Raw genomic sequence first — 14,518 nt, 5'->3', positions numbered from 1 at the left:
TACTAAAGAAAAACACAGAATATCTGAGGGAGAATATATGGAAGAAGATTTATTATTGCATTCCTTGGCTTTCTTACAAAAGAATTACCACTATATATAAAAAGATTGAAAAGAAAGAAGACAAATTAGAAAGAATCACCTAGAACATGCATAATTATCTAAATATCGTGAAAGTAAGAAATAAAAGAAAACTAAGGACATTTAGGTGTCCTGAAAATATAATATATATATATATATATATTTAATGTGTAGTATGGGCTAGTGACATGAGTTGCCCCTTTAGTGTTTGATAGCCTATGCACTATATATTTGCAATATTTAATGTAAACTATGAAATGAATCAATTTCAAATAGAGAATTATTTTCCCTCGCTTCAACTCTCCTAATAAGTTACTTCAATTAGGTGTTCATGGCACTTTACCCGTATGATTATAAATTCTCAATACTCCTGCAATTCTTGTAATATAATGGATAGTAATCAAAACTGCATAGTGAAAAATTCCAAAGTACCTCCCAGAGCATGGAAGCAATTGGCATGACTAAATACTTAGATAAACGCAATCATGAGCACATGTTTGTTCTGTTGACAGCAATTGTGTGTAATGCCAGTGTCAATGCACCTGGGAGTCTTGAATCTAAAACAATTCACATCCTTTGGTATTCCAAGCTAGTATCAAACACGAGCATTAAATTGAAAAATGCGATAACACAGCCAATACTAAGAAGAATGAACAAATAATGCATTATGATTATGACCCACTTACATTATTCCCCAGTATTAATGTAATTTCAATAAAAAGAATATGCCTAACAAAAGAAACCTTTAGTTATAAGTTTAAAGAAAATTTACAGGACCCTTTTAATTTTTTTCCCCCTGTGGTCTAGAAGCATATGCTCTCTTTAAATAAGGAGCTGTATCACATCCTAACTGCAGCCAAATTTTACTCTTTCCTACTCTCTTGTAAAAGTAAAAGTAATGAACAAAGAAAAGAAAGGGAAAAACATTGTTCATTCTCTATCAGGACTGTCCTAGTCCTTTTCTTCAACCTTATCAGGGGATTCCTCATTTTCGACCTCTGGGGCAGTATCTGAAGGGGCAGTATCTGAAGCAGCATAGTTTATGGCCAAATTACAGACCTCACCATCCAAAGGTGTTTCGCTTTCACCATCCACTGAAGATGCAGGGGATGCATCAGGAATGTTACTGTCTTCAGCAGGGCATGACTCTGACTCCTCAGCTGGTTGCTGCAAGCTCCAGTACATGATGCTTGCTGTCAAAATAAGGATCATCTTCTGGTTTACCTGTTGTTATGGAAAATATGAATAAAAAATTAGTTAAGAGTCATGTATTTTATACATTTGTAAATGTCAATTGCAGTTGCAGCATAGCTGAATCCAGTTCACTTGTTAGCCAGAAAGAAGTCAGCTTAATCATTTTTTTTTCCTAATATGTGAGTCAACTCAATAACATCTGCTCGTGGACTTCTTCACCCTTCATTCAAAAGGGGTAATTACAAAACTTCATACAAACCATTGATTTATTTTATTTTATTTTATAAAAAACGTACTTTATTGAAAAGGGAAAAACACTGTATACAGGGAGTATACCAGAGACCTTCATACAAACCATCAATTAAGAAACGTAACATTGTGCAATGGCTGCAGGTTCGTTTCCCAGAGCCTATTTCCAGCTTATTTAACTTTTTATAGCTAATGTACAACTTTTTAAAGCTTTGCTTTGCCAGATTATTTTGTAAGCCCAATATGCCAGTAAAAACAAACTCTCCCAAATGCGCACAAAATTTTGGACTGAAAGATCTAAAGAGGTGCAGAGCAACTAGGTTGATTAGCACTTCAGTGTAAAATCCACTACTAAAAGAAAGACTACAAAATAATACAATTTGAATATGCTCTCTATCTCTCTATAAGTTGAATGAGTATACAGGCGGCTCAGAATCATAATCTCCACAAAATGGACTACTGAAATAGAATCTCCAAATGTTTCATTACATCATGGTGTTAAATGTGAGAAGGTTTTTTTTTTTTTTTTTTTTTTTGAGAGGAAAGATAGCAAAATGTGAGGAGAAATATACACATCCAACATTATTAGAAGAATCTTACCTCTATTATTTCCTCAGGTAACAAGAAAATGGAGCAACCCAGCTTTCGTGCAACACTGATTATATATGTTGCATTCAACTTCTTATCTTCCTCTGCAATGTTAGAAACAGTTAAGTGAGAAACTTTCCCATTGTTTCATGCATATCTATTCTTCTTGTTTTATGTAGTAAGCCAAAAAGGTGCAAGCTTGGCAAATTCCACATTGTGTTGTGCACTTGAACGATAAGAAAACTGACATACCTGTTTCTCCCTTTGTAACAACGCTCCAATTAACCACCCTTGGCTCTACAGCACTAAGAAGCTCCAGGAAGAAAATTCCATTTGAAAGGTTTTTATCCTAAAAAGGCAAGTTAATTTAGACACAAATATCATCAATCATAGGTTAGAATCAGATTGTAAAACAAGGTCATTGATTACTTGATTACCCTGAAGCTTTCCATTTGGGAGGTTCTACCTGCCTTCTTCACTTTGTTGTTTGCCCAGTTTAGAATATCAGTGTCTGTTATCTCTTTACCCTTTTTACCTTGAGAGTGTGATCTCAAGTTTTTTAAGAGTTGGAGCATGGTGAACCTCATGAGTTGCCATAAAAATGCTGCAGGTGGGACAGGAGGCAAGGTGTTAAGTGGTTTCTAACAGTATAGCATGCTCTACCAATTAAACTTTCTTGAGTAGAAAGTGCAATTGAAAGTGGAAAAGAACCAAAGTACTGTAAAGATTAATTGAAAGGTTAGACAGTTAGAGAGTTCCCAATTACCAATGAACCCAATCAAACAAAAGGCCTGATCCTGTGGTGTTCGCACCTAATAGCCTTGATATATGGCCTCTTCTCTGGCCCAATTTATGCATCTTAATGTTCTTCTATAATAAAGGCAACTATCACACAGGCAAAATTTACTATATTTTTCCAACCTTTGAACTGCCTGATCAATATGTACAAGTGTTCCATTTCAAAGATTTGGGTTCATTTAATCTAAATTAGGAAAAGATTTTCATACCTATAAGCCTGGCAACTAAGAAATATAATTAGTGAAGGATTACACACAATTGTGTTATATGTCCATATATTACACGTTGACCCTTTGTTCATATTAAAGAATATGTAAACAAAAGGACCTGTCTAAAGATTTTCTTAAGTTGGCCACAAGAATAACTTAATGGGAAAAAACAGACTTTATTTATTTCTCTTTTTAATTGGGAAGTCTACACATGCATTTGGAGGATCTTGAATTCATGACCGGACCCGCCCCCTGCTCTTTCAAAGGAAGGAGGTTCCATTTGAAATTAAGCTCATTGGCAAAATACAGAGGTTATATTGCTCAATTCCCGTGAACAGTAACCTTAGAAAGAAAGAAGAGAAAATAAAGAGAAGAGAGAAGGAGAGAGAAACAACAAAGGTCAACATGCCTATTGCTCAAAACACTCATTTTATTAATCAACTCATTCTATTCTCTTTGAATACATTGAGCACAACATATATAAAGACTCTTACTTGTATTAGGACTACTAATAAAACCTAATAAATATTAACTTGGACCGAAAGTAAATAAACCTAAGATACTTAAAACCCTAGAAGATTCTAGACTCAACTAAATTACCAAAATACCCTTAATTCGCAGGAATTGCAGAGATTACAGATTTGCCCCTCAATATAAAACTGACCATAACTAATAAAATAAAAACCCAAATTAAAAACTGTTTTAACCCTAAAAGACTCATACTTAGACCATATAAGGGCACATCTTTCACTTCAATTGGACTTCACACAAGGACTCAATAAAATAATTCTTGAATAGGCGAATTTGCAAAGTAATAGCATATTAATCTTCCATGACTCCATCAAGCATAGGCATGAATCATATGGATAGATTGAATGGAGCAGTAGTAATAAGCAAGATAACAGAAGTTAAGTAGTTTTGAAACTTGCCTAGTATGAGCTTTTTATTTCCTTGCACGATATCATTTCCAGCTACATTCACAAGGGAGAAGTTTAATTGCTTCCCAATCTTTACAACTTGGTTGCAATTCTCAACTTTTCTAAATGGCATCTTTATAGGAGGCTTTGATGCCTGCTTCCAGTTAACTGATTCTGGTGAAACTTTGTCAAGAACTTCTAAAAGAACCCATCTGCGAGCAAAATGAATTCATCTTCCATCAAGATTCATATGGGCTTGACACTACTGGGGGAAAACAAAAACCTTACCCATTTCTGATATCCTCGAAAACATTATTAACATATGTAGCAATTCCAAGACTGTTAATCCACAATCGGAAGCATCTCTCCTCACGAGAAGTTTGTGCATCATCTGTCATCATCTCAGCAAAGGACATCTTTTTGGTGTCAACTGTCAAGCCATTCCTGCAGAGAAAATTATATGCCATCAACATAAATTAAAACAACCGCAGAGCTAGGACATGCACAAAAAATAATTACAATTTTATATTGTTGTACCATCAGAAATTACCATGAAGACAATTGTGCTGCACAAAAAGGAACCCTTTTTTTATAGGTAATAAAAACTTCATTGAGGAAAAAAAAAAAAAAAAATCATGTTCACGATGGTGAATAGATTGTACTCGAAACAATTACAAACAAATCAAAGAGAACAATTTACAGAGTGTAGAAAATAAAAAATGGAAATACATTGTGTAAACCCCAAATACAGGACCACTCAAACAAAGTCCCAAGACTCCCAACTATCAAAGATTTCAAAAGATCAACAGGTCTCTCAATAAAATTACTGTGCCATTTAAGGGATTAAAAATACAAGCACCAGTGAATGAAGGGGATGAAGTGGCTGTATAGGTTAAATTTACTATGATGCACAAACTTGTAAAATTCAGAACTGTGATACCCCAATTTGATTGATTGTGTGATGTGTGTGGGTGTGTGATGAGTCCCACATCGGGTATCTACTGGGTTGAACTGGACTTTATTAACAATTGCAAGGAGTCCCAATTGTGACTAATCCTTTTGAGGTATAGCACAGATATGGCTAGCGCTTTTCCTTGGGTCGTTACATATGGTATCAGAACCGGCCCAGTAGGCCCATGTGGGTTCAGAGACACTACCCCACAAAGTGGGCCCTAACAAGGACGTTAGGGATTTAAGTGGGAGAGATTGTGATACCCCAATTTGATTGATTGTGTGATGTGTGTGGGTGTGTGATGAGTCCCACATCGGGTATTTACTGGGTTGAACTGGGCTTTATTAACAATTGCAAGGAGCCCCAATTGTGATTAGTCCTTTTGAGGTATAGCGCAAATGTGGCTAGCGCTTTTCCTTGGGTCGTTACAAGAACAGCTACCATGCTAATTCTTCTACAATAGAGAGAGACTTCACATCAGTTTGTCTCTTCTCTTCATCTTTTGGTCCAAGCCTACATGGCTGATTGTTGTAAATAGCAAATATGCATGCACAAAACTAGGTGCATATTTCTAGACCAAATCTAACAGAAGCACTACATAAAAACCAACTAAGCCTAATAACAAAATTAATAAATTCCTAGTAATTTGTTATTGTTGTTTTTAATATCAGCATCATCATATTTATTCTGAAAGGTCATAAGATTGACTTAGAATGAACATATTTAAACAATAAATAATGGCATCATATTTCCAAAGGGCACATAAGGGATCTTAGAAACCTCGTGTGTCTCCCACAACTTATGCAAAACTAGGACACATTTTGAACCTGCAACAAATCTTTATAGAAAAGCATAAGATAAAAATCAATAACCAAAATGTAGAAAAGAGACAGTCTACTACAATAACTAGCAGGTTAAAATAATGCATTGATCATATCATATAAATCAGAAGACAGAATAAGGGGGAGAAACTTAGAATCAGTTCATAAGGGGTCAAAAGTTCAATAACCAAAAAATAACCCAAAAAAAGAAGTCATGGTTTCAGATTACGAAAGAGGAGAGGTGGGGAGAGAGGGAGGGGGAGATGACAAGCTTATTTGTGCAAACCTAAAAAGGAATAAACTTAAGATGTCATTCCTCACCTATGCTGGAATATTTGTGCAACAAATGCAAGATTAAGATTTGGTGAACCCTCAACGATGTCCTTAGGAGTGAGGTATCTTTTGCAATCCAATTTCTCTGCATGCGCAAGAACCATGTTTGCTCTTTCTGTAGGATCTTTTGTATCCAAAGCAGTGGGACCTGAGTGTTCAGGTGCAAGAGTATTGAGAAGGAATGCATATGCCTCTCCATCCTACAAATGAACTAAGGTTAAGACAACATCGTACACAGCACATCCAAAACATGAGATATAAATGTCTCACTCTACTATTTTCTATAATCATTAAGTATGAGTCTAATTCTAGCCATGTGGTGGCTCAAATATATGATGCATGATTACAAACACAAATCTTTTCCTTAAAGCTAACATCTTACTATTTCCTAAAACAATGACAGGACATTAGGAATGCGATGACAAATCTTATTTTCTTTTGTGAGTCAGTATGATATAACCATATTTTCACAATTTATTCACCATTGTCCAGAACCTGTAAAATCTCAGCTGGAAACTCTATATACATGAGATAGTCAAACCCAGAATAATTATTCTTATCCCTAAGCCATGCCAACTTAAAAATAAATTCTCTGCTATTAGATACAAGCATAAAGTGTTCAGTCATCAACAAGTGAGTATTCACTTACCTTCACATCAGAAGAGAAGTTTGTAACTTGTTTTTCATAACCAGCTTTCTTCAGATGGAAATTCATCCATTTAAGTAAAACCTTTTCAGGTGGTAAGCCCAGAAGCTCCTCCACATCCTGCTGATTTTTTATAGGATTACATTAGCATAATAAATATGTAACCACTGTTTCTAGGTTCTAGCATATATAGCAAAGTGCAAAAAGTATTATCCTTGCATATTTTCAAACATAGATAACGAAGAACAAAAAGAAAAAAATGACCTTGCTGTCATCCACCAATTCCACAAGTTGAGGAGTTTTCTTCAGATTGAGATCAGCTAGTAGTTGAATCTAAAGTTGCCATCATATGAAAACACAACAGAATCAATGGTGTAAACACTGATAACCTAACTCAAGTCTCTTAGGTTGAAATTAGATCACCACCTTTATCATGATGTCTAAGTCCTAAGAGATTATATGCAATGCATAAAGGAACAAGTTCAAGTTGCATACCTTGATTATTTGAGAAATCAAGCCAAGTAACAGATGTGGCTACAAAACCAACATAAAGGGGACAAAAACAGAAAATAAAAAACTTGAGAAAATTTAAAACACAAAGAAAAATAAGACAAGAAAATTCCAATTGGTAGCTGGTAGTAGCTGAACTTACTCTTCCTTCAATCAAGTCCTGTGTGCCAATATTAACCACTGTGCAGCCAATAGCCTTTGCAGAATTGAGGCAGAGGGTATGATTTTCATTCCTCTCCCATGGATTAAGGGCCTTCTTAGTGTTGATAGCTCGCTCATCTATGGTCCCAGGAACAGCTACATTAATAAGCTTACTACATGAAGCAATTAAAAGCGTCAACAAACACAAGCACCATCAACAAGCATAAAAAAATCTTAAAAAATAACTAAGTGGATCCAGTGCATCTACCAGAGAAGAACTCCATCCTTTGCAAGATCAAATAAAGCATTTGTAGATGGATTAAGAGGAAGATACTTCTTCAAAAATGGATCTTCTGCCAAGTAACTGTTAATGTGGGCAACATAGGAAGCCTTCTCAGATTCATTAATGGAGTGGTGGACAGTTGTTGTGGTGGCCTTGAGAAATGAAGAGGAATTCTTTGAACCGGGTGATTTTGCTGTTGCTCGGGATTGCAAATTTATATGTGCCTGCCAATTAATAAATTTCCACAACTTGCTCAGTTCAATCCATTTCATATGAACTGTGTGTGTGTGTGTGTGTGTGTGTGGGTGGGTGTGTGAGAGAGAGAGAGAGAGAGAGAGAGAGAGATGCATGAAAACTAATAAAAAATAGAGCATAATTCATTCTCCAATGATCAATGCCATTATAAGTGTGTGAATAAATGAGCAAAAAGCATGAAAACCTTGTACTTCAAAAACTCACCCGAAGGAAGGATTCAAAATCAATTTCTTCATCCATATCCTTATAAGACTGCTCCAACATAGCCTTAATCTCATCCTCTTTAAACATTTCAGTGAAAGCCTTCAACTTCACAAAAATGCTTGGTAAATCTCCCACCGTGACACGGCCAGATTGAGTCCTTACAGAAACATACTAAAACAAATGCAACCCAGTTAATATCACCCCAAAATTGACAATTAATCATAAACTATTACAAAACAAAACAAATGTATATAATTCAATATCATCCAAATTGCACATATTTGGAGAACAAATAAATGCTTACTTTGGATTTCAGGGTGCGAAGCTCGACTTGGGTGAATTGGCTCTGAAGCCATGAATCAGAAACAAGAACACCCACAAAACTAGACATTTTGACCTTTGTTTGCGCAAATTCCCCAACACCAAGAACGCTAAACTTCAACAAGATTTACATAGTCACATAATACATATATACCATATCAGAAGCACAAAAAGGTGGCATAAAATTCAATAATCCAAGAACAACAAAACACAAACTCAGATCCATACATGTAAAAAGAAAATAAAAACCCAATTAAGAAACCATAGTATACATCTAAGTCTAACTTAACGTGCATGAATATATAATTAAGCGGTTTTAGACTGATCCAATAATGAAATCCAACAAGGGGCATAAGAGAAGCAATCATTTCAATGAAAATGAATCAAAATTAAACCAAAGTAAGAAATTAATCAATACCCATGTAGCAAAATGAAGTTTTGAACCTCTAAACCAATAGACACAAAGAAAAAGAATCAAAATTGAATAAATATGATAAGAACCCACGAAGCAAAATGCGCATTTAGAGGGAGAAATGAGGAAGTACCTTATAGAGTCTGAGAAAGTAGTCCTAAAAATGAAATCTTTCTGATTTTCTCATTCTTTTATCCAGAGAGAGAGACTATGAGTTTTTCTTTTTGTTTTTGGTTTTGATACATATGAAAGGAATGGAACAGGGGGTTATGTGGTATGAGAGAGAAGCGTGTGTCCTATAGGACCGGCGAGGACCCAGGAGAAGCAAACAGAGAGAGAGGGGGGGCCAAAGTTTGAAGAAATAATATTGTACTCATGCGTCGACAATTACGCCATAAGTATAAGTGCATATAAAATGTGGGAGAAGAATCAGCTTCAAGTCTCTAAGAAAGAACTATATATTGATATACTTAGATTAATTTAAATTAAAAATTTTATCTTATATAAAAAAAATGTATTTATAATAGACCATATCATTTATCTACCGTTTATTTTACAAATTGCTAAGTGTGAGGGCCATATAATTTTTCCAAAGTTTGTGTCTTTAGTTTACTACCAAATAAACCTTTCTTTTTTCTTTTTTGAGAAGGCAAATAAACCTTTCTTGTTTCTCAAAATAAATAAATAAACCTTTCTTTTGTCTGTTTGCATAATTGAATACATTGCCTTGTCTATATTAAACTCCCCGACCCTTCATTCAGGTATCTTTGTTGGAGTGTGTTTGTTTCATTCACATGAGAACTATGAAGGCTGAATCCTCTATTGGTTTTTTTCTTTTACTTTTTTCTTTTTTTTTTTCTGTAGAAAAAAAAATATTCTTGTTTGAGAATAAATACATTATCTTTGTTCCTATTACTTATTGCTTAAGGTAAGTTTTCATATTTCAACGCGGTGTGACGGTGTGACGGTGTGAATCCTCCACGAGTTTGATAGAAAAGGACGGGCGAAGAAAGAAACTTTTTCTAAGTGGGGGCCAAATTAATCAAAAAATTTTAATTAATGCAAAATCAACTTTTTCTTTTGTCTTTTCAAATTTTCATTATTTTTTGTCTTAATTTGTGTATGAAGCATGAAGTATGGACTACGGACCATGGCTTGAGTTTTCAAAATGTTTATTGTGGAGAAATCCTCCATGGGATCGCAGGCAATTTTTTAAACTAGTCATAAGAAAATGGCAAAAATATGTGTTTGATTTATAAAATTTGATTTAGGTTCTCTTTTTTATCCTATTAAATAAACTTTAAAAATTTTAAAATCACCTAGTTAGTGCCTTGGAATAAAAAGTATTTTTACAGTGAAGAAAACAAAAAACTACTTGTTGAGGTACAATTTTTTTCACTCATGCCATGTACCCCAATTTGTAGCGGTTCAAAAAATTTTATTTAGGGTGGTCACTAAAAAATTTAAATTACCACATTATTTTTCTTGGTACCATTTTTTAAGTAAAAATGAAATTAGAAATTATTTTTATTGAATAGGTTGAACAAGCTACAAATTTTATCTTTATTTTATTTTTTTTTTATAATAGGTTTTGTTGAATAATTTTTTACTTCTTGTTGTTTGGTCTTGTATTGTTTTTGTTTGATTTATGTTTGTTGTTATTTGGGTAATATTTATTGTTGTTATTTAAGCTTTAAAAAAAAGGATTAGTTATGTTTGGGGGCAAAATTAATTTTGGAGTAATGCTACATTTACAATAAATCTTATGCAAAAAGTTGTTATTAGTGGATAAAAAAATATTATTAGTATTTGGCTCAAATTAGAATCATTAACAGCTTACCACATTAGATTTGTTGTGAAAATAATGTGAATGTACTAGCACTACTCTTATTTTTGTTGAACCCAAATTTTTGTAATACATAAGTTTCAAATTTTTTATCAAGGTAGTCACAATAAGTTAGTTTAGCATATGATTTTTTTTGGCAAATATATATATATACACATACATTTTTTTGCAAGTCAAGGTGGTCTTATAACCACCCTGGCTTGCATGTAGAGCCGCCACTGGCCCCAATCCTATTTAATCACATTTATTTATTCACCAAAAAATACCAAAATATCACCCATAAATTATTTAGCATTTCCATGAATATTTCTCATCCCATTGACTCACAAATATTTCTTATCTCATTATCTAAATTAGGCCACAATATAAACTATCACAAAAAACCCAAAAACTCATATCTTATCTAATTCCATTATCATTGTTTAGCTAAATTCAAAACCTGCCCTACGAGCCCAATGCACACTACTCATTCTTTTTAAAGTCTAAGACTACTTATGCTTAGTAATATTTCAAAAGCCCATGATTTAAGTCCATGACAAAGCAATTTTATTAATGAAATTCAAATTCATTGTCAAAGCTTATGGTTTAAACCCATGACAATTTTATCAATGGAATTCAAATCTCATAATCAAAGCCTATAGTTCAAGCCCATGGCAAATTAATTATCAAAAGCCCAATTCACATTGGCAATATATCAAAAGCTCAATTCTCATTGGCAATATCAAAAACCCAATTTACATTGGTACTATTAAAAACTCAAACTAGCTACTTGGCACAATTTAGTAAAAAGCCTAAGGTTATCAATACTTGGCAAAATACTATATCATAAGTATTTCACTTAAAGTCAATGATGAACAATACTTTAAGTTCTTAAACTTATTACTATAATATTACAAGCCCATGGAATTTATCAAAGTTATGAATATCGTTTCGGACCCCAATTCGGTTTGTCCAATGAAACTGAATATTTCAGTATCAATCTATTTCGACATACCATTTTGACCCATTTCGGTTTATTGATCTCATATAGTTTTATAACATGAGAAATGTTATGTCCGCAACATTTTTACAATACTTTCACAACAAATCTTATGTGATAGGTTATTATTGGTTGTAATAGGTAGGGAATTTAAGTTGTGGATTCAAATTAGAACCAATAACAACTTACCACATATGATTTGTTGTGAAAATGTTGTTAAAATAGCACTTCTATTTTATAACATTTCAATTTAAAGTAAGTAATAAAATCCAAATAGTTATTCTTCTAGTATTTATTATTATTATTATTATTATTATTATTATTATTTGGTGTTTTTGGAAAACTTCTAGTAAGTAGTATTACTTGTGTGTCACCCTTTAATTACTGGTTCCACCACAAACTGACAAATAGGCGGTAGGTTCCAATTAGCTCAACTGGTAAAGTCTCTGATGGTAGAATAAGAAATTTGGGATTCAATCCCCGCCTACACAAAAACTGAATGGTGTCTTGGTCTGATAATAAAGAGCTATCATCAGAAGCAGACGCCATAAGTTGAAATTTTTTTTTTTTTAAAGGCGGTAGGAATAGTCAGTCACTAGCTCTCCACCACATACTGATAAACTCTAAGATTACCCATATGCACAAAATACCCATCTCACATTGCTGTAAAAAATACCCAAAATCACCTAGGAAAGTAGAATGAAAAGCTAATCTTGAAGCTAAATGTTTTGGTTCATCATTATCATCCACGGCTCTGAAGCATCACCAACTACCTCAACAACATCATCTCAGCACAAAAAAAAAAAAAAATACTCTAATGGATCTCAAATCTCAACATCCAAAGCAACGACAAGGTCCTTTCTTAAATTCATCTTTGCTCTTGGCTTGCAATTTGTAATGGAGAGAGATAGGTAAGCTTAGAAGTTAGAAATGAGTGATGAAATGGGAAATAATTGTGATTGACGGCTAGAAAAAGAGAAACTTAAGACTATACAGGGTATCGATTGAAATTCGTTTAATAACCAAAATTTGCCAAAATTGGCTGAAATGAACGAAACAGACCGGAATAGACCAGAATTTGGTCCAAAGTGGAACAGAGTGGTGCTTCATACCAGGTAGTTGGCTAGTACAAAATTTTCCATTCGTTTCGATCGAAATGGAACAGTATCAATAACATCAGAATCATGACAATTATCTATTCTCAAAACTCATGACAATCATCTTATAAAAGCCCATGGAAAGTTATGATTATTTATCTTAGACCCATGACATTTATTTATTTCATACCATATTATAAACCCATGGAATTTATATAATTAAAACCCATTGTCACTATTTATCTTATATCACAACATTCATAATATTTATTTCCAAAACTCATGGTAATTATTCATCCTACAAGCCCATTATGATTATTTATAGAAAAACTCATGAGAATCTCACATTATCCCATTATAGTGGTTGTTACCATATTTTATTTGAAACTCATGGAGATTGCCTCTATTAAAACCCATGGTAAATATTATTCACAAGAAACATTGGAGGTTATTATTTAAAAGACCCAAAGAAAATATCATATACAGAATAATCCATGGCAAAAATGATTTATAAATGTTATGAGAAACTATACAAATTGTTATTTAAAGCCCATGGAAATTAATACTCAAAACCTATCATAAATATTTATTAAAACTAGGAATGATATTGGGTCAAGTCGGGTCAGGTCGAGTTTACTGTGACCCGAAACCCGACTCGATAGAAATTGGGTTTGGTTGCCTAAAACCCGACCCGACCTGACTCAAAAAATTGGGTCTATAATCAAGTCGGTTTTTGGGGTTTCGGGTCGGGTCTTGGGTTGGAGTTTTTTTTTTTTTTTTTCTTTTTTTAACGATAATGGCGAAATATTTGTATGCCTCATTTGAGCCATACAGTCTCAATCATAATAAGCACTCAAATAACTAAAACATCTGAATAAAGTCATAACTTACAAGGTGCTTCATTTACCATGCTAAAAGCTATCAGTACCACATCTTAATTTCTTTGCCTATCACAATTATACCAAGAAACAAAGACATACATAAATAGAAAGTTATTATAGACCTTCTCAGCCTCCACAGATCAAATAATGCAGAGACCATTTACAATAACTGATAACGCCTTAAAATGTATACTTGTTATATATTTATATGGGTGTTATCTCCTTATTACTATGCTTAATTTGTATAATTAAGCCATGATTTGCATTAGTCCCTATTATTTATCTTTACATAATTTCTTGAATAAGATGCTATTTATTGTGTGTAGTTTTCTATTTTCAGGAAATCATGTGAGAAAGATGAGTTTACAGGAATTTGTGAGAGAATGGAGGCCAAACTAGAATTAAAGTGGAGCTAAAGGACCATGCTTAAATGTCTAAGGAGGTCCAGCTGGAGTGCTTGGATCGTCTACCATGATTGGAAGCTTCAAATAAGGAAAGAAATCAAAGAGGCAGAATCTGAAAAGGAAAAATCTAATTTGAGCACTGATCAGTATTTTGGGCATATCTCTCTCCTCAAAAATCCAATTGACACAAGGCCAGATGGGTTGGAACCATGATTTAAATATCTACAACTTTCCAGTTTTGAGTTTTTCGAAATTCTCAATTTTTGACGGCCGAAATTAACTCACAAGTTGCTGCTGTAAACCTGGACGGAAATTAAAATAGTAAATGTTTTATTTTCTTTGGACACTTAGACATTAGTTTTTTTGAAGTGAGGCTGGGCAGAACGAATTTTGGGCAATG

At 33.6% G+C, this 14,518-nt stretch overlaps 1 protein-coding gene across 3 annotated transcripts; it reads right to left on the bottom strand.

Moving 5' to 3' along the window:
• Positions 1 to 719: 719 nt before the first annotated feature.
• LOC126695230 (fimbrin-5-like) lies at positions 720 to 9,294 on the bottom strand. 3 transcript variants are annotated; one of them, XM_050391903.1, is made up of 15 exons: positions 9,045 to 9,292; positions 8,483 to 8,614; positions 8,179 to 8,349; positions 7,705 to 7,943; positions 7,438 to 7,609; positions 7,281 to 7,319; positions 7,050 to 7,118; positions 6,789 to 6,905; positions 6,128 to 6,339; positions 4,322 to 4,477; positions 4,046 to 4,245; positions 2,547 to 2,713; positions 2,362 to 2,458; positions 2,122 to 2,213; positions 720 to 1,302 (listed from the first exon to the last, which is right to left on the bottom strand). In XM_050391903.1, the coding sequence occupies exons 2-15, from the start codon at positions 8,567 to 8,569 to the stop codon at positions 1,030 to 1,032; spliced, it is 2,091 nt and encodes a 696-aa protein (XP_050247860.1). In that variant the 5' UTR covers positions 8,570 to 8,614; positions 9,045 to 9,292; the 3' UTR covers positions 720 to 1,029. The 3 variants fall into 3 exon arrangements, with proteins under 3 accessions (XP_050247860.1, XP_050247859.1, XP_050247861.1); XM_050391902.1 differs by having other exon boundaries at positions 8,483 to 8,609; XM_050391904.1 differs by lacking the exon at positions 720 to 1,302 and having other exon boundaries at positions 2,144 to 2,213; positions 2,539 to 2,713; positions 8,483 to 8,609; positions 9,045 to 9,294.
• Positions 9,295 to 14,518: the final 5,224 nt, after the last annotated feature.

Source organism: Quercus robur, chromosome 8 (assembly GCF_932294415.1).
Source record: "Quercus robur chromosome 8, dhQueRobu3.1, whole genome shotgun sequence".
Lineage (NCBI taxonomy): Eukaryota > Viridiplantae > Streptophyta > Magnoliopsida > Fagales > Fagaceae > Quercus > Quercus robur.
Note: the sequence above shows the minus strand (reverse complement) of the source record. Positions and strands in the feature narration are given on the sequence as shown.

Bases quoted from the DNA above. Each gene is read 5' to 3' on its own strand.
- LOC126695230 (XM_050391903.1), bottom strand. From the start codon at position 8,569: ATGTCTAGTTTTGTGGGTGTTCTTGTTTCTGATTCATGGCTTCAGAGC. The intron at 7,944-8,178 runs GTGAGTTTTTGA...ATTAATTGGCAG, and splicing joins ATTTTGAATCCTTCCTTCGG to GCACATATAAATTTGCAATC. The intron at 2,459-2,546 runs GTAATCAAGTAA...TTGCCTTTTTAG, and splicing joins CCCAAATGGAAAGCTTCAGG to GATAAAAACCTTTCAAATGG.